The sequence below is a fragment of the Monodelphis domestica genome, chromosome 5 (genome assembly GCF_027887165.1).
Source record: "Monodelphis domestica isolate mMonDom1 chromosome 5, mMonDom1.pri, whole genome shotgun sequence".
Classification (NCBI taxonomy): domain Eukaryota; kingdom Metazoa; phylum Chordata; class Mammalia; order Didelphimorphia; family Didelphidae; genus Monodelphis; species Monodelphis domestica.
In genome coordinates this window covers 317,246,763-317,267,845 of record NC_077231.1, presented here as the reverse complement: position 1 = coordinate 317,267,845, position 21,083 = coordinate 317,246,763, and the positions used below count along the sequence as shown (strand labels likewise).

General features: G+C 38.6%; 1 protein-coding gene across 9 annotated transcripts in view; it reads left to right on the top strand.

The window, feature by feature from the left end:
• Positions 1–21,083, top strand: part of HDAC9 (histone deacetylase 9) — a 777,497-nt gene that overhangs the window by 540,522 nt on the left and 215,892 nt on the right. For all 9 annotated transcript variants that reach the window (XM_056800543.1, XM_007505411.3, XM_056800542.1 and 6 more), the window contains 4 exons: positions 524–579; positions 821–908; positions 13,499–13,618; positions 13,931–14,028. In XM_056800543.1, the coding sequence (XP_056656521.1) occupies positions 524–579; positions 821–908; positions 13,499–13,618; positions 13,931–14,028 (362 nt within the window). The remainder of the gene's footprint in view (positions 1–523; positions 580–820; positions 909–13,498; positions 13,619–13,930; positions 14,029–21,083) is intronic.

Here is a 21,083-nt window from a genome sequence, read left to right as displayed (position 1 = left end):
TCTCTTTCTTTTTTCTTTCTTCTTTCTTTCTTCTTTCTTTCTTTCTTTCTTTCTTTTCTTTTCTTTCTTTCTTTTCTTTCTTTCTTTCTTTCTTTCTCTCTTTCTCTTCTTTCTCTTCTTCTCTCTTTCTCTCTTTCTCTCTTTCTCTCTTTCTCTCTTTCTCTCTTTCTCTCTTCTCTCTTTCTCCTCTTTCTCTCTTTCTCTCTTTCTCTCTCTCTCTCTCTCTCTCTCTCTTTCTCTCTCTCTCTCTCTCTCTCTCTTTCTCTCTCTCTCTCTCTTCTCTCTTTCTTTCTTCTCTTTCTTCTTTCTTTCTTTCTTTCTTTCTTATTTCTTTCTTTCTTTCTTTCTTTCTTTCTTTCTTTCTTTCTTTCTTTCTTTCTTTCTTTCTTTCTTTCTTTCTTTCTTTCTTTCTTTCTTCTTTCTTTCTTTCTTTCTTTCTTTCTTTCTTTCTTTCTTTCTTTCCTTCTTTCTTTCTTTCTTTCTTTCCCTGTCTGATAATTAAAAACCTCTCTTGTTCTTACAGAACGGGTTTGCTGTTGTCAGGCCCCCAGGCCATCATGCTGAAGAGTCAACAGCCATGTAAGTACCAGGGAAGACTGGCCATCCTGGAGCACTGGGTTACTGGCAGTCACCTGCCCTGTGCACGTCTCTGAAACCCTCTAATTGTTAGCAGATGCCTGCGGAGGCTAGCGAGGTCCTCCCAGAAGCAGATTTATGGCTTCAGAGATCATATAGCATTTTGAGAAATGCCCCGAATGTTCTTCTAATGTTTTCTTCCTGGCTGACACGCTTTCTGATTTCTCTGTTCTCTGTCCTGCAGGGGGTTCTGCTTTTTTAATTCGGTGGCCATTACCGCCAAATACTTGCAGGAGCAGTTCAATGTGGCCAAGATATTGGTTGTAGACCTGGTACGTATCCTGGGAAAGCTCTGGGTTCTGGCGCTGCTGGGGGAGAGAGTGGCCTTCCTGGCCATGCCCATCCAGCCGCCTGGCCTTCTCACCCATCCCAGAGTGCGCGGCCTCCCAAACCAATGTGGAAACTCATTAAATCCGGCCTGGACATTCTGAAACCATAAACATAGAGCTTTCACTTTCACAGCATTAGCAGAGGTTTAATGAGAAGAAGGCACAGCTCGGGGCAGCCTTTTTATGGTCCTTAAATGAATTGATACCTTCCAGTGTTAAAATAACCCAACAGAACCCCAGTTTACTTTCCCCCGTAGAATAGAGGCCCTAACGAGTCCGATGGGCTGGAAAGAATGCTGTTGCCGTGGTTACCAAATGGCCACTTCCCCTGCCTGGGATCCCTGGGCTTGTTGTGTAACACTGGGATCATTCAAACAAACCCGCTTGCTTGTCATTCTGGGCCTGGGATGCCAGGGTGGGATGTCTCCCTGCAGGAAAGCAGAATGATTAAAAGTCAGCGGCCTTGGGCTGGGCCTCCACTGCAATAGGATGCATTCTTGCACAATGGAGTTATAATTTGCTTAACAAATGGTTTGTTTAAATGCGGGTGACATTTGGCATGTTGTCCATAGCGTGTGCATGAATAAGGGATTGGAGCTGGGCCTCCCCCAAAAAGCACCCGCTCAGTGCACGGGCAGAGGGAGAGTGGGAGGGTGATTTATGAGGCCCAGGCTGGCCAGGCCGGACAGTTCAGGAGAGAGGTGTAATGGGTTGTCTGACAAAGCATAGACAGGAAATGAACCCTGGCATCCAACCCTAACCCGGGGCTCTGCACTTAATTAATTTTTGCAGGTGATAAAAGATTTAAAGACAAAATATGTTAAAGGGTTTTTTGAAGTGCACGGCTTAATAGTCTAAATCTTGTTCATATCTGCACTCATAATTAAATCTTATTGGGAAGTCATGGCCTTACATCTAGCACTTTGGTTCACTTAAGCAAACAGGGAAGAAATTGAAAGAGAGAATGAATGGACGTGGGGAGGGGGAGAGGAGAGAGAGCCACAGAAAGAGGAGACAAAGTTGAAAGGAAAGAAGAAAAACAGAGAGTAAGGAAAAACAAGAGAAAGAAAGAAAGAAAGGATAGGATCAAGAGGAAAAGAAGGAAGAGGGAAATGAAGCAGGGAGAGAAAAAGAAAGAATAGGAAAGGGAAAAGGAAAGACAAGAAACAATTAAATGAAGAGAAAAGAGAAGAGAAAAGAGTGTTGGGAAAATGGAAGAATTAGAACAAAATAAAAGAAAAAGAATGAACAAAAAGCCAAGGAAGAAGAAAGAAGCAATGGAAAGAGGGAGACAGAAAACATAAAGAAGGAACAGAAAGAGAAAAAGTGGGAAAACAAAAGAAAGCCTGACTAAGGAGGGAGGAAAAAGCAAAAGAAATGAAAATGAAGAGTGAAACAATTTTTTAAAAGAGAATGAAAAGGGAGAAACAAAGGAAGAATGAAAAAGAATACAGAAAGAATGAGAAGGGAAGAAAGAAAAAGTAACCAGTTAGAGAGAATTAAAGAAAAATGAAGGAAAAGGAAGGGAAGACATAAGCAAGTTAAAAAGAAGGAAGCAAAGTAAGAAAGAAATCTATCCAGAAATATGTGGGGAAAATGAGAAAATGGAGATAAATGAGAAAAGAAAGGAAGGAAAGAAGAAAGAAGGAAAGAAGAGAGGGAAAAAAAGGAAAGAATGAGAAGGAACAAAGAAGGGATGGAGGACTATGGATGGATAAAGACCATTTTTGTAAAGAAAAACTTTTTTTGATTCAAGAGCCAAAATTCATCAAAAGCATATGAATTAATTGAAAAAAGATAGAAAATGCTTTTCAATTCTTAGATTTAAAATTGTATTTGTGTATAATTTGCATATGCCGAAATACTTCACCTGTTCTATAAAATTTCACTGCAGAGTATATTCTCATCACTGTTTCATTCATATTTTACTGACTTTCTTCTGTTCAGCAGCAGCCCAGAGCTCACCTTAATGAAAATAAAGTTGGCAGATGCCTTGCGATCCCATAAAAAATCACCGAGATGGGGAAGTTAGTATTTGCTTTCCCAGGCACATTAAAATAATTCAAGTTTCATCTTCCCTCCCCCTTCCACTCAATAAAAACACAGTAAACTTGTAGACGTTTTTAAAGATACAGTGTAATTGCCGTGTTGCCATGGTGGCTGTTTTTATTAAAAGATTAAGTTTCCACAATGTGCTAGAACATGGAATTAGATGGAATTTCTTTCCTTCTCACTGCCAGCCTCCCAGCAGCAGAAGGACATCTTTTGAGATCTGTATGCTTATGCCCAGGTACAAATAATTGTGTATTTATTGACATATGCACATGTACAGGGCATAAATAGGAAGAAAGGATGGGAGAACAAGTAGAGCCCAGACCTCTTCAAATCCCCAGCTCTTGTTCCTTAAACTTGAACATCCTGGGGTTCTTGACTGAAGTAGGGAGCGGATTTGCAGACCTTCTAGATCTTTTCACGTTTAAGACGGACGTAATCAATCATTGCTTGGAGGCGCCTTTGATAGAGGAATGCATGATATCCAGATGCAGAAAACTTGAAATATAGGCTGAACTTGACAGCTACTCATTTAAACTTGAGGTAGTTTATGACTGTGTTTTTGGTCTTTAAGAGGGATATTTCTGATTTCCCTCCTCATTTTAGTTGTTGGTTAGTTAACGCAAGGAGAGATTTAACCATGACGGAGGAGGTGAGGTGGAGAAGGCAGAAAGAGATCAGATATTCTGCGTAAAATGAATGTACTAGGGAGTTCTTCTGATTGGAATCCTGGGTACTACCCATATTTTCTCCTCCATCCTCTCTGGAAACAGGATTTTCCCAGCAGCTATTGATTGGAGGTATCCATTGCAGACTGTCTAATACTCTTAAGTTCTGTTCAAATGGGTTCTCTTTAAGACTGTTGGTCCACAGATACTCCAGTGGTATCCTAAACACTGCAGCTGCAGGGGCTATTTTGGGGGAACTCTGTTTCTTCCAGCTGCCAGGGATGAATTTTTTAAAGTGCCACGTGGCCTGGAGACATCCCTTTTCCTGGCTAACAGATCTATTCTACCGCTTAGCTAGAAGAAAAAAGGGGGGGGGACCTTAACTAGCCCAAGAGAAGCTGTACTCTTTCAAACATCAAAAGGACATTAGCAAGGGAAAGAGACTTTTCCTTGAATGATATTAGATTGTGTATGTGCTCCATTCTCTCAGAGGGAGCTGCTTCCATTTTATACTGTTAGTGAAAGTTTGAGTCCTGATTTTACTCCTTTCTAAGAGAAATTCCAAAGACTTTGGTGATTGAGGCAGAATTTGTTTCCATGATCTATAAACTCTTTCCCTAGAAGGTTCCAGTGATCTTGAGCATCCTTGAGAATCAGAAAGGTCCCTTCCTGCTAAAACCCTCTAAGATGATTAGATGGAGTTGGAGGGTGGTGGGTTATTTCTACAACTCTTCATTTTAGTTTTGCTCTCTTTCTATAATCAGAGCTTCATGAGATTGTCCCACACCTGTGCCATGACCACCTTCCCTGCCAGATCCTCCTAAACTATGGACCATCCCTACCTCCAGGGTCTTACATGCTATTGGGGGAGATAAAATATACACAATTATGAATATACAGAATTAAAAAAAATAAATGCAAGGTAGATTTTTTTGGGGGGGTGGGTTGGGTAAGGCCATTGAAAGCAATCAGGAGAACCTAGAAAGTCATGCTTGCTCTCTGTGTCTTTGAGGGAATGAGCAGTGAGTACATTTCTAGTCATGGGGTTCAAAGGCACAGAGATGGGGGTAAGAAGCTAAAAGAATAACACTAGCTTGGTTCAGCTGTAGGAAGGAGTCAGGAGTGGGGGTGCGACATCACAAGCTACCTATGGTCTCTCAGAGACCTTCACCTCAGATCCAATATAAAGAGCTTCTCTAAGCTCTTTCTAGTTGATTGATGTGTGGGATGTCTGTGTTCTATCATTTCCAAATTCAGTGCAGCTAAGCTCCTCATGGAGGTCTTGGCTTTTTGCACAAAGTGATGGGGAACGAAGCCTACACTCTGTCTTCCTTCCTCCCCAACTCCAAACATAACTTGCTTCAGGGACCAGAAGCACAAAGAGCGACTCCCCATGAGTGAATGAGCGTTCAACCACCATCTTTGACTTCATAACTGAGAAGCAGTTTTCAGTAGGTGAACACAAATAGGCAATGGAGTGATTATTAAAGAGTGTGGCTTGGCCAGTGCCACAACAGGGTATGGGGAGCAGACAAGAGGGACTCTGCTAGAGCCGCCATTGCTGAGCATTCTGGCATTAGATGGCATGAGCAGCCACACGATTCCAAAACCCAGGGTTGGATTTTAGCCTCTTCAATTTGGAGGGGTTTTTTCTCCTTTTTTTGCCAATGAAATGTGGAGATATAAATTATATTTTTTCATTTTTCCAAACACTTATTCTATTATATGCTTTAGACCTAGGGAAAAAAAATGACCTGGCTTGTAGCATCTTCTTTCTAATCTCTTACACATTTGCATTTGGATATAGTCTATCATTAAACATGCTTTAATGAGCTGAGTCTTCTCATTTAATAACTGCCATTCATTATCTTCTCAAAAAGTTAAGAAAAGACCCTGACTTCCGTGAGCATTTCTCATCAAAATTCTTTATTGATCCACATGCCATTAGTTAGTAGTTGGGGGGGGGGGACTAGATTGATACATTACACAGTGAAAATTCCTAAAACTGAGACTGTATAAACACTGAGATTTGTCCCCTCCCTCCTTCTTGTATTCAGAATATTGTAAATTTATCTTCTTCCTTATCATTTCCCAAGACACAATAGGCTCCTCAGGGCTACTATTTACCTGGATCTTCATATTTCATATTTCCTAAATTTAGAAGTAGAAGGGAGTCCAGATGTCATCCCATCCACCCTGCTCATTTTACAAATGAAAAAAACTGATTTATACAGAACTTCAATGACTTGTCCAAGGACACAGTGGTAATGGGTAGCAGAAACAGGATTCAAAACCAGATTTTGTGACTTGAAATGAATCATACTTTCCAATGTATGTATGTATGCATTCACATTTACATATATATGTATGTGTGTATGATTGATAGGAATTCATACATATATATGTATGTCCACCATTGTCATAAATCATCATAGTCTACCATATGCCCAGTCTAAGAATAGAGTGCAGATTTATGTTTCATCATACAATGCTTTCTACAGCACTTCTTTATCATGACCTTCTGGACCATCATGCTCACATGCCAATATTTGACATTCCTATATGTACTCAAGGGTGTTCCCTTCTTCTCCAGTCTACTGGTATCCATCATGTCTGATTTGTGCCTTAGCACGAAGGACATTTTCTCAGCAGAACCTATATTTCTTGAGATAAAATACTTGCAAAAAATAATGAGACTAGACAGTTCTGGAGATAAAGCCCCAGCTAACAATATTGAATCCTAAAACTAGAGAAATTCTTGGGCTTGGGCCAACTACTCTCCCCTAACCACGTCTTGATACTCACAAGTTTCTTTAATTCATTGGCCACAATAAAATTTCTTCACCTTTAAAAACAATTAAATACAACCAGAGAATCAACAAGTACCACAAAATTAGAAATCTAATATGTGGTTTAGAAGTCCCAAGGTGATTCTTTGCTTTAGTTTGTGCTGTAATTTCCATATGTGTTATCTCATTTCTTCCTCTCTCTCATGGGAACATTGTGGATGGAGAGGATCATCACATATGCATTTTGAGAGAGTAACAAATATTGATGGAAGATCATTCTCCATAACAGCACTTGGAGCTAAAACTCTGTTGCATTCCTGATAATCCTGGGATGATAGCCAACCAGCCAGGCCCAACTTGAACATACATTACTGAGTTCCCAGGACCAATTCAGAAAGGACTCATGAGCAACTCCCTTTCAAAATCCTGCCTACCTGTAATATTGGGAAGGCTACACGGCTCGATCACCATTCAGTGCTAAGAGGATGTTAGTGTGAACTATAAAATTATTCATGGTGACAAATGATGATATTATAGTGAGAAGAGTCAGTGGCAAAGTAACTGAAATCACCTCTCACTAGGCAAACACTGAGGGATTATCAAGGTAGAGAGAATAGCAGAAACACATATAGATCAGATATTTTGGTAAACTACTCCTTTCAAAAAGGAAACATTTCTTAACAGTTCTTGTGGATGTTTATACCTAGTGAGACAGAGTTTTTTTGGAAATAAATAAGTATACTAGCCCAGGTTACATGGAAAAGTAAGAGATGTTTTTAAGTCATTCTCAACAACTTCAATGAACCATTGAGGATGAGTGGGAGAGGGACCATGGAACTGCAGAAGAGAAAATGATTTTATTTTCAAGAATAGAAAGACAGTAACATCTATGAATTATGAGTTAACAAATTTGTTTTTAATTTCAGTCAAACTTCTAAAATGTTTTACTGAATGGATGGTTTGGAGATATCCAGGAAAAGGAGTCATGATCACTAACATGATCAGGAAGTTAGCATGTTTTTGTCTAGAACAAATCATGCCAACCATTTCCCTTCTTGCACAGAATTGTTCCTCTGGTGGAGCAGGGGGATATTGGAATTGTGGTTTGCCAAAGTTTTCATAAATTCTTTCATGAAGCCCAACACATCACATTATTTTTGCATTTGAAATGGAGAGATCTACTTTAGACAATGTTACATTTAGTTGGATTTGGAACATGTTGTATGACCAGACTCAAAGAGTATCATCAAGAGGTTCTTCAGTTGGGGCATATTCTGGGGATGAGTTATAGTCTAATATTTTTATTGTCTAATATGTTATTGTCTAGTATTCTAACCATTCTCTTAAAGGAAAGCATAGATTGTATGGTTGTCAGATATCCAGATGATGCAGATTTGGGATGGAACATGAATGAAGAGTGGTATGGTAGGTAGAATTTTGGACATGGAATCATAAAGATCTGAGTTCAAATCTTATGTTAGACACTTACTGGCTGTGTGATTTAACTTAACCTTGATTTCCCTCAGTTTCCTCAACTGTAAAATTGTGATCATAATGTCACCTACTATCCAGGGTTTTTTGTGAGGATCAAATGATGTAGTATTTATAAAGCCCTTATCAGAATTTCTTGCACATTGCACATGCTGTATAAATGCTAGTGATGCTGTTGATGATAATGATGATGAGAGCAATAGGACTGATAATGATAATGGTCCAGATTCAAAAAATATCTGAATGGGTAGACTTTTTGACTGAATCTGAGTAGTTGAGAAGATGGAAATAAAAGCAAAGTCTTGCACTGACTTAAAAAATCAACTTTATAAGTATAGTAGCATTGAAGCATGGCTTCACTTTGTATCAGTTCATATAAATTTTCCCATTCTTCTCTGAGCTTATCATTGCCATCATTCCTTACAGTATAGGAACATGCCATTACATTCCTTTACCTTTAGCCTGTTAAACTTCTTTCCAGTTCTTTGCTACTACAAAATATGGAAAAGAAAACCAGTCAAATATGGAAAAATAATGATAGAAAAACAATTTCTATGGCATCTTCTTTATGATGCCCATGTTCTAGATAAGAATACCTTGTATATTATTTTGATGGCCTGTGAACAATAGGAAAAAGTCCTTTGGAATTTCTTCCCATTCCATACAAACTCTGGGATTACCTAAACAGAATCAATTTTTTAAATTTTTTATTTTTTGGACTAGCCATTTATCTGAAAAAAAAAATAACTGGGAAATTAATGAATTGCAAGCTCAATAGAAGAAAAGAATGCAGATATAGTGCTGACAAAAGTGACTTTAAGAGGTAGAGTGCTTTGACCCAATGATTTCACTGATAACCACATACCTCAATGAGGTCAAAGACAAAAAAGAGAGTACATATATGCTGAATATTCATAACAGAACTTTTTGTAGTAGAAAAGAGTTGGAAACAAGCCATCAATTGGGGAATGACTTGATAGGTCATAGTAATATAATATAATATTTCTGTGCTATAAAAATTACAATAATGATTACTACAAAGATTAATAGGAAAGTACAAACTGGTTCAAAGTGAAATAAGCAAAACCAGAAAAAAATGCATTATAACCATAACTATGTGTTTGGAGAAACAATAGCAGAACAAGTGAAATTGAATGCTGTCCTAGTGGGGGGAAGAGAAGGAAGGAGGAAGATGGTTTAGATCTTATAATTCTGGAAAATGTAAGTTGGAAATTACTATTCCATGTAATTGAGAGAAGAAAATCTCTTGGAATTAAAAAAAAGAAACTAAATGCTGAAAAATTAAAATAAACAGTCTTCAATCCATGGAGGAAATGTGAGGAGGCACCTGGTGGCAGAATATGGGTTAAGAATATTGAATGTAGCATCAACCTTTTTTTAATAAGTTGATTATATTTGTTGAGCTAAACCACTTTTTATTCATTATAAAATGAATGGTTGGAGGGGAAGTTATTAATAATGATAATAAGTAGCAGAGATGTAGAACTTTCAATGCTTTCCATTGAAGAAGAATAAATGCTTGACAAATATTATCCCATTTGATCCTAACAGCAATTTCAGGAGATAGGTGCTAATATTATCCCATTTTACATGTGAGGAAACTAAGGCAGACAGGTAGAATGACTTGCCCAGAATCACTGTTCTGATGTCTAGATTTAAACTAAGGACAGGCTTCCTGACTCCATTTCCAGTGTTCTACCATCTCTGTCCCCTTTATTACTTTCTTATGAGGGAGTTGGACTTCGTGACTCTTTTGATCCCTTGAGGAGCCATGATTCTCCCCTCTATGATGTCCATGCCATGTACAATGTCACACTGCATATTATTTGATGTGCTTTTACTCATAGGATCAGTCTTTTGGAATTTCTTCCCATTTCTTACATACTCTGGGAAAGTCTGAACAGAATCAAACTCTCATTTGCTGGATTTATTTGAATCTTTCTGCATCAGTTCAGAAGTGAAGAGAGTTTTTCCTAAGCCCATAGATAGTACTGCCCATGAAATGCAGGCTTTGCCAAGGATTATGCTGGGTAATGAGGTTGCAAAGACAATGATAAAAGTTCTTCCTGTACTCAAGGAGTTTGCCTACTAGTGACAAAGATGAGTTAGAGCTGCAATAACACAATGAATTGGTCTAATAAAAAATATTAACTTAAATGACATCAATATCTGGAAAAATTCATGACGTTTTTTCACATCAAACAGGTCATTCACTCAAAGAACATGAGAACAAATGTCTCCATGGGGAAATTAGAGCATACATATTAGTTTGGAAGGGATATCAAGGATCATATAAGCATAGATCTAGACCTGGAAAAGGATCTTATAAGTCAGCTAGTCCAACTCTCTAATTTTTACAAATTATGAACCTGAAGACACAACTGATTTGCCTGAGGTCACATCACTAGCAATGGGTTTTGAACCCAGGTCCTCTGAAACCAAAGCCAGCACCTTTCCTGCTGTACCACAACATCCCTCCCCAGTTTGATTCTCTCATTTTACCTTTGAAAAGAAGGAGTTCCAAAGAGGAGCAATGACATACATGGGGTCCCACAAGTAGTTTTTTTTTTTTTTTTAACAGAACAGAGCCTGGAATCCAGGTCACATTCCAAATAGAGCTCTTTTTCTATTTTTTAATACATTTTTCTTTGTACCCCCTCTTTAAAAAAGTCCAGGTTAAAATTGACTAAATAAATAAACAACAACAAAAAAAGAAAGAATGGCTTAAATTAAAAAAAAATCCAGGTTCATATTTAATTAATAAAATGCAAACATTTCAAGCTAAAACAAAACTTTCCATGCACTTCTGAGTCACCATACTCTTGTTAGGATTATTCAAAGACAGTCTTGGTTTGGTGACTTGTCCTTTCCCAAGATTTTCAGAAAAAATCCTCCATAAAACCAAGCAAACAACCAATCCTCAAGCACATTGTTTCTGCTCAGGCCTGCGGGTCCTTTCCATTAAGGTCTCTAGTTTTGAAGTCTCCTCTCTTCTTCCCTCTCAGTTCTTGTGCCAGAGAGCACACACATTTCAGTGGAATCCTGCGTTCTGTCTCAGAGGTTTTAAAGAAGTGAGTGTGCTCTGGGCTCAGGAGTTGCCCACCAAGCATTTTTTAAACACTCTCTTCCTATTAAATAAAATCCCCAAACAAGTTTTGCAGGGCCTGATACAAAGCCCACAGAGAGATACCTTAGAATTCTGTGCCATGGGCACTCAGGTCTGGTCTCTCTCGGGGGTGAATGAAGGAAGACCAAGGGGGATGGTATATAAAAGAGGAAAGGACCTACTGAGTCATTAAGGGAGTGGTTTGAGACTGACTCTACCACTAACTATGATCATAGGAACAGAGGATGATGGAATTAAAGACATGAGAGACCATAGAGTATCCTAAAGGGCATCTACTCCAAATTTCCCATTTAACAGAAGACCAACTGAGATCTAGGGAAGTAAAGGAGGTTACCCAAAGAGATGCAGAGACTGAATGCCTGAGCTCCATTTTTCCTTCCCATATGGATCTAATGCTCTTTCCAACAAATGGTGCTGAACCATTGTATGACTTTGGAAGAAACTGATGAATGGTGACTAAAGGTTCTATGGATCATGCTTTACTGGTGGGGTTGCTTGAAGGAACAACTGAGATAATGTGACCAAAAGAGCTTTAAGAAATACCAACTATCTGCTTCCACTTGCACTTTGATAGACAAAACTATTCTTGGCAACTAGAGACATTGGAGCCAAAATCTTACATTAGGCCAGTTGGAGCATCAGTTTCCTCATTTATAAACAGCCATAGGTATATCTTCCTTGACTATTGATAAGGGCTGTCCCGAAACTCAAATGAGATATTATGTGCACCGAACTGATGAGTTTTAGCTTCATGTTTTGGTGAATAGACTGGAAGCTCCTTGAGGACAGGGAATGTTTCATTTCTATCTTTGTAGCTCCAATGTTTAGTATAGAGCCTAGCATTCATAGCTACTTAATAAATCTTATTGATTGATCCTACTTATTCTGATTTATCGCTACCCATTCATTCATGTTCTCCTGGAGATTCCTTTTGCTCCAAGGTAGACTATAACCATAACATGATATATATTTGAATCTTTAAAGCAAACATGCCATTTTCTTCAACTTCTCCCTAGTTCTTTGTTTTACTAGAGTGAGAACCCCCACCAGGTGACTGAAGCAGCTGCACATCCATTGCCCAGAGAGGTACATTACCTTAGTTCCCTTACCGCTCCACTTCCACCCCAAACTGGCCTTTATTTTTTAGGTGCTTAAAGGGAAGACTCAGGCTACTCACTATTATTTTTCAAGCACTTCCAGTGCTCCAGTTCAGAAGTTTACCAAAATGGTGTTGATTTTCCTTCACCTCTGCACCCCGGATCCCTCCTTTTTCATTCATAAATTCCCACATGCATGGAATTTTGTGCTCTAAAATAAAACAAAAGTGAGGGGGAGGCTTTTGAAAACTTCGAATCATCCACAGATGCCCAAAGTATCCAAATGGTTCTCTTTGATTATTTGACTAATGGAAGAGGATTAAAAACAAAACCCACCACTTTTTCTTCTTCTTTTATTTATTTTTTTTTCTGGTGGGAGGCAGAGGCAAGGAGATAGGTCAGGACTTTTAAGGCAATCCTCTAATGTTGGATCCATGCACATTGCTTGAGCTTTCTCCCTGATGTGTGTGTGTGTGTGAATCCCCCACGCTCTCTGCCTGCTTTGGGCCAACTGACTTAATAGCTAATGAGCTCATACTTCGGGGTCTTCAACCCTTGCCGTCACAATTTTACGAACATGAAGTATGAAGTCCTTTCTGCATCTGGCATCTCTTTTGAAGTGAATCTAACTGCTGAGGGACTGCTCACTGAACTGAACACTTCAAGAAGGCCAATTTACTCAGCTGGTTGCAGAGCCTTTGACCTCGGCGGTGGAACTTGGCAAATCAGTGAATACACTTAGGCTCAGTGTTCTGTCAAGAATTGTGGAAAATGCTCTCCAATCCATCGCTCCTTCTGCAGAATGTGAGCTTGCAGCTTAAACATTCGTCTTTCTTTGGAGGCCAATGAGGCTGGTTAATTAAGCCAGAGGGGTTATGAACTGTTGGCAGTTAATAAGTCATAAACTCCCCCCATAAAACAGGATGCTAGATTCCATCACTGGGGCAAGGACTACAAAGGGCCGGTGTATAAATATCTAATTGTACAAAAGGACTGGGATTTCTCAATGACTGCTCATCTGGAGTCTCTAGGGCATGCTTGCTGTGGTTTCCTGATTTTTAGAAGCCAGTTTAAAAAATGAGTGCATTAAAGAGTAATTTGCCCCAAAGTCCAGGAAGTCGAGGGGGTGGCAGTGGAAGCAGAAAGAAAAAGAGAGATGCAGCCAGGGAAGGAAGAAAGAGAAAGAGAGGGAGCATGGGCTGGGGGCTCCAGGGGGAGGCAGGCATCGGATACCATCTCCACACTGAGCAGGACAAGACTGCATTTGTCATCTGTTTGCTCCCTCTAGGATGTTCACCATGGGAACGGTACCCAGCAGGCTTTTTACGCTGACCCCAGCATCCTGTACATTTCCCTCCATCGCTATGATGAAGGCAACTTCTTCCCCGGCAGTGGAGCCCCAAATGAGGTTAGGTTTATTTTCTTCAGAGTCCCCTTTTTATTTGTATCTTGCCCATAATTGCATGGCATGATTACCCCTAATTTTCTAGTCCTTTGCCGGGGCTCTAAATTACATGAGATTACTGAGTTCTCCCGGGAGACCATGGCCCAACCAGGAACAAGTGTATAACCCAGAACACAACTTGTCAAGCCGACCCTGCCAATTTGATGTGTTGTTTGATGTTTGTTTCAAAAGCTTGCCTGCGCTTCTTTGCTTCTCTCTGGTTTTTCTTCCTTGTGCTCTCTCTGTGACCCAGTATGGAATTCTTCCTTTTCCCAGGTTGGAAGTGGCCCTGGAGAGGGATATAATGTGAATATTGCCTGGACAGGTGGGCTGGACCCCCCCATGGGAGATGCGGAGTATCTTGCAGCATTCAGGTGGGTACTCCTTTTACCCAGAAAGAAACTGATTAGAGGTGGAAAGTAAACTGAGGCAAGAAGTCTCTGGGCAGAAAAAGAAACAAACAAGTCCGAGAAAGACCCATGTTCTTGCTGAGATAAAGCAGACTTAGAATGATTCCTTTTAACATTTTAATAAAATGCAAGACTGGGTAACTGGGGAGATTTGGGAAGATGATACAAAGAACATAAAAGAGAAGTGCATGCAATTAACATTTCCTTTTTAGGTTCTACCCTAACCCCAGAGCACTGTGGGACAGAGGAACTGACCATGAGCCCAGATGACCTCGCTATGTGTAGAATTACTCATTTCTCTTGGGCCTCCTTTCCTGCCTTCCTTTCATTCTTAAAAGTAGCCAAGTCATTCTCTCCCATTCTCTTTTCCCACTTCAAATTTGTGCATTCTCAGCAAGAAGAATGATTTACACATTCCCTAAGACTGTTCTAGGTATAAAGGGGGTGGGGTAGGGCAGAGGATTGCACCTATGATCAATATATTGAAAATAGGCTTGGAAATTCCCTCCAAGGCAGAAGTGGCACCCTGTTCAGAGAGAGACCCCAAGACTTGGCCTCTCCCTGCTTTGCCTTTCTGCCTCACACTACTTCTGATCACTGCAATGAATGGCACTTTGCAAAACACTTGGCATATGTAACTTCTTGGTGTCACTGATGAGCAAAGCCAGCTAAGCCATCAATCGCCCTAGAGTCTGAGGCACTGGCAGGGCATGCCTGAGGAGCACATTCCCCTGCAGGGGAACACCTTTCTTTTCAACCTGTGGTACAGTGCCTTTGAGGACAAAAGAAAAAAAATGATGCCCACCTTAGATCCCTCACACATCTCTGTAAATGCAAATCTATTGAGGCCCTGACTTAACACTCATGGTCCTGGAGATTATTCTGGGCAATTAAGGGAAAAAAGCAAAAATAAATTATTTCACTGTTATAGTAAATGTGTGGCATTGAACCCTCTGGACCACAGGTAAAGCGCAGCATAACAACTCTGGTCAGTCTTGGAGTCGGAGATACCTGGGTTCAAGTTCTGATCTACCTGTGTGACTCTGGAAAGCCTCATTCCCTCTCAAGGTCCCAGGGAACTCCAAGAGTTTAAGTTACAGTGCTGCTATAACTCTCTCTCCTGGTGAAATTTCAGGGATGAAAAGAGCTTAAAAATAAACAGTCCCCATAATTTAACAGAGAAATAAGGAATTAACATTGTCCTTGTGGGTAATCAAGGACTTCTGTATTAGAGTAGGCAAAATGAGGGAAGGGGAACCCCAATAAAAACACCTAAACCACCTTTTTATAGGCGAGGTCCTTTTCTGTTTTCTAAATGGCACCTATTTATCTCTCTTGTTCTGGTACTTGTACTTAACTTTAAATACTTGAAGATATTGAAAACAAACCCAAAAATCCTCTAATTACTGCATGCTCTAGTGGCATATTTGTTCTTTTGGGGGGGAATCTTTCAAAGTGATTGCTTTGGCTTCCAGCTAATTAACAAGGGCCTCTATAGATTTGCTATTTCATGTCCATAATTATAATAGTATTTAAATTACACTGAAAGCAGTAAAATAAGGGGCTCCTCCCTTGTGGTATCTCCCACAATCCCCTGTTCCACTTCTGACTTCTTTATGCCAGGGAGAACTGGGTGTACTTTATTTTTGAGTTTTAAAGGGGATCCACAGCATGAAATCCTGCCAAGTGGAAGCCTTCTCCTGTCAAGGGGATAAGTGGATTGAGGCCACAGTTCAAAGAAGTACCAGATGCCAGTGGCAACTCTCACTTCAACCCCACCCACTTTCTGGATTTGCTCTTTGAGCCCAGGTCTCTATAATATACTGTGTTAAAGCTGCCCTATAGAATAAATAGGTCACAAGGTATATAAAAGAACTACTATTTGCTGGAAGACTCATGGGTGGTCCAGGAACATATTTTTTTATTAATTCACATCACACCTAAATGCAGAAATAAGCTAGGAAGCCAAATGGGTTTCCATTTTATTTTTGCTCTTTGCCCATATTTCAAAATGTTCAGTTGAATTATTAATTACTGAAAGGGACTACAAGATTTCAGGGCTTAAATCTGACCTCCTGTGAGTACTTCATTATTCTGCCTCCAAAATCAATCTGGCATCTTGAGGATTTTCTTTTTTTTCCTTATATGATTTTAAAAGTCCCTGCCATCTTGTTAAATATAAAAAAGCCTCATGAAACAGCCACATAGCTTCACAATCATACTGAGGTTCTTGGTCTTACAATAGGGAGCTGTCACAGTCTGTTGTCCTAATCAACACAGTTCATATACATTTCATTTTATGACTCAGATTCCAGGGATCATAGCTCCTCCTTCTCATAAGGCTGGAATATAGAAGAGCTGGGAGTTTCCATGATGTTCTCAAATGTGCTCTCTTCAAAAAATAAATGATGAAGTAACTCTTTTTAGTCAATCAAAATATATTTATTAAACGTCTATTATAGACCAGGAACCGTACCAAGCACTGAGATCAGGAACTTTTACAAAAGAAACCATTCCTTTTCTCGGTGTTTTGTTACATTAGCAGAAATATTATAGAAATAAATAATTAATGTGTGCAAAAAGAACATATAATTTTATTGTGGGGAAGAGAACACTAGCTCTAGGGATTATTAGGAAAGGGTTTTATTTAGGAGATGAGCTGAACCTTGAAGGAAATGAGGGTTTCTAAGAGGGAGAGGTGACAGGCCAGTGCATTTCATGCAAAAGAATAGCTGAACAAATTGTGATGTATGAATATTTGAATATTATTTTTAAATGATGAATGTGAAGAATTCAGAGAAACATAAGAAAACTTTGACTACCTGATGGTGAGAGAAGTCAAGAGAACAATTTACACAATGACTATGTATAATGAAGATCCAGACAGCAGATTTCTTATCACTAGAATCCATGACACTGGACAGAATAGCCCAAACCTACAGATCCAGCAAATAAACAGAGGAGCAATATTACAACCAGTTACAGAGGGGGAAGAAGGGAAAAATGTAAGTACACAGCAGGAAAAGAAAAAAAAAAGAAATTACAATTGATAGATGCTATCCAAATAATGAACAAAAAACAAATGGAACTGAGGAGGATCAAGAAAAACCAAGCAAAAACACAGAAATTCCAGCAAATTGGACACAGGCTTTGTAAGAACTCAAAACACAATTCAAAAAACAATTAGGCTGAAGACAATTGGGAAAAGAACTTAAAAAGCAAAATAAGTTATCTGGAAACAGAGGCACATGAACTAACACAAGAAAATAGTATATTGAAAGCCAAAATTGACCAGGATGAAAACAAGGCAAGGATGGTGAACAATGATCCACACAGATAATCAGACCAGAAGGAAGACAACCAAAAAGCCAGGGATGAAATTCTGTCTTTACAAACTAGAATCCAACAAGTTGAAGCAAATGACTTCACAAGGCAGTAAGAGTCAATAAAACAAAATCAAAAGAATTTAAAAAATTGAGGAAAATATGAAACACTTCATTGATAAAACTATAGACGTGGAAAATAGATCAAGGACAGACAAGTTAAGAATTATTGGACTACTGGAAGATCATGACAAAAGAAAAAAGCCTGGACATCATTCTACAGGAAATTATCCAAGAAAACTGCCCCAACATTCTCGAACAAAAGGGAAAAGTGGAGATTGAAAAAATCCACAGATCACCTCCTTCATTTAATTCCCAGGTGACAACACCCAGGAATGTTATGGCCAAATTCAAGAATACCAGACCAAGGAAAAGATACTACAACCTGCAAAGAAGAAGCCATTCAGATATCATGGAACCACAGTTAGGATAACAGAGGACCTGGCTATATCTACACTGAAGAACCAGAAGGCATAGGATATGATATTCCAGAAAGCAAGGGAACTTAGTCTATAACCAAGAATCAACTACCCAGCAAAACTGACTATATTCTTTCAGGGGAAAATATAGACTTTTATTAAAATGGAAGACTTCCATGCATTCATAAAGAAAAAAAAAACAGATTTAAACAGAAAATTTGATCCCCAAACACAGAACTCAAAAGAATCATGAAAAAGTAATTAAGAAAGGGGGGGGATCAACAACTTTTTTTAAGGGATCCAATGAGTTCGAATGATTTATATACCCATAAGAAATGATGATATTGGTAATTCTCAAAAATTATTATCAGGGTAGTCAGAAGAAGTACACTTAGAGGGAACAGTGACCAACTGTATAGGATGAAAGGTAGGAAATATATATATATATATATATATATATATAAAACTGGGGGTAAAGAAGAAGATAATACTAAGAGAAATGGGAAGAGACAAAATGGGGTAAATTTAAAATTCATAAAGAAGCACATGGGGGGAGAAGGTAGAGGCCAATACAATGGAAGGGTGAAAGAGGTTGGAGATAGTGAATATATAATTCTTATGCACATTGAAATTGACACAAAGAGGGAAGAACAATCAGATCAATTGGGGGCAGAGAATTGTATCCTGCCCTATATAGAAATAGAAGGTTAATAAAAAGGCTGGTGGGGAGGGAAGCAATACAAGGGAGGGAGAGGGTGGGGGTTGTTTAAAAGGCACTATAGCAAGAGGGGAAGCAATAAGAGGGGAGGTGCTGGAAAGGGAAGTAACATTAGATAGGGTAAAGGGGGTAAACCAACTAAAAGCAAAAAGTTAGAGTGGTGGGTAAGAAGGATAAGAGATAGGCAGAACATAAGGAGAAAGTCAAAATGGAAGGAAACACAGACAGTAATCATAACTGTGAATATGAATAGGATGAACTCACCAATACAAATGAAGTGGATAGCAGAATGGATTAAAAACCAGAATTCAACCATGCATTGTCTACAGGAAACACACTTGAGGCAGGGAGATACACACAGGGTAAAGTTAAAAGGGTAGAGCAGAATATACTTGGTTGTAACTCAGACAAAGAAGGCTGGAGTAGCAATAATGATCTCACACAAATCTAAAGCAAAAAAAAAAGATCTCATTAAAATAGATAATGAAGGTAATTATATCTTGATGAAAGGCAGTATACATAATGAAAAAAATATCAATTCTTAACATATATGCACCAAACAGTACAAAAGTCAGATTTCTAAAAGAGAAACTAAAGGAGCTTAAGGGGCACATGGATAGTAAAACCATACTAGTGGGAGACCTTAACTTTCCTCTATCAGAACTAAAGAAATTGAACCAAAAAATAAATAAGAAAGAAGTAAGGGAAGTGGATGAAATGTTAGAAAAATTAGAGCTGATAGATATTTGGAGAAAAATAAACAGGGATAAAAAGGAACATACATTCTTTTTAGCTGCACATGCCACATATACATAGATTGACCATTTACTAGGCCATAAAAAACATTGCAAGCAAATGTAGGAAAGCATAAATAATAAATGCATTTTTTCCGACCATAATGCAATAGAAATCATAATCAATAAGGGATTGTGGAAATGCAGATTTAAAACTAATTGGAAACTAAATAATCTAATTCTTCAAAACTGGTTGGTCAAACAACAAATCAAAGAAACAATTACTGATTTCATTGAAGAGAATGATGATAAGGAAACAATTTATCAAAATCTATGGGATGCAGCCAAATCAGTACTCAGGGGAAATTTTATATCCCTGAGTGCATATATCAACACATTAGAAAGGGAAGAGGCCAATGAATTGGGCACGCAAATTAAAAAAAAAAACTAGAAAAAAACAAATAAAATCCTTGATATTTACAATGGTTCATTAAAAAAAAATAGACATGGTTTTGACATTGGAGATGGCATTCAAGAGACTACAATACTAACTTCTTGCCTTTGTTCTTTAGGGACCACTGGGCCTTTCTAGCTCGAAACTGAAATTTCCTATGTGTGTCAGCTCTCTTTATTTTAATGTGAGCTCCTTTAGGGCAGTCACTGCCCTACTTTTCATTAGGCCAAAACTTTGTGGGTTAGTAATATTTCAGTTATAGTAAGTATGGAAATGAGATGCTATTTATGATCCCAGCACTTATTATAATATTCTATACATAACTGATAGATAATAAATGCATATTCTTTCATGTATTCATAATTTACTCATTCATTCGTGTCATGTTAAGGGAAATAACTCAGAACTCAGATTATTGCGGCAACTGATCATGCCTTCAGTAAAATCTGTTTGTTTCCTACCCTGGAAGAAGAGTGGTGGATTGGAAATAGAATAAGTCAAATATTTTCAGTTAAGATAGTATAATGGTTTACATTGCCCAGCTCTAGTTATCTGTAACAAGGGAGAGTACCTATTGGGTGTGTATCCCTAGAATGTGATAGCCATGAAAATTGTTGTTTTGTTTTGTTTTAAAGAGAAAAGGAAAACAAAGAAAAAGGAACTTCCTCTTCCCACAGATGATGAAAATGAGCAATAACATATTCTCTAATTTCCTAATGTTGTAATTTATCTTCAATTTAGTGGAAGAGAGAAGTAGGCTTCACATTCTTAGCATAGAAATATGTATTTCCTTAAGACTTATGTCTTGACTCTCTAAAAAAAACACTGGAAGTCATCACTATGTTTCTTGTTTTTCTTCTGAGATTGGCAACCAGACTAGAGACACAATTATCAATATTATGAGTTTAATGTAGTTGACATAATTGCACAACACCTACTCTCACCCTTTTGCATAGAGTAGAGTTGACTGGCTTCATGGAACAATCCCATGCCAGTTTTGTCAGACTCTTCCAAGCCCTAAAAACTTCCTGGTGTTACTGCACAGGAAGTGTAACTGCACTGTTACAGCCTTCTGTCCTATGTCCAATCTAGCTAAGTTCAGAGAGTTTCATTGTTGGGAAGTTGACCCCAAATGGTGAATTTCTTTGGCAACAAATACCAAGTCATGAAAGGTCCCAATCAATGAAGAAAGGACTATGTACCCTGGTGAAATGATGAATCCTTGAAGAATTGAAGACCATTCCAAGATATGTAGCATGCTATGATGAACAAAAGTGGAATTTGAAGATCTGGGTTCAAGCCCCACCTTTG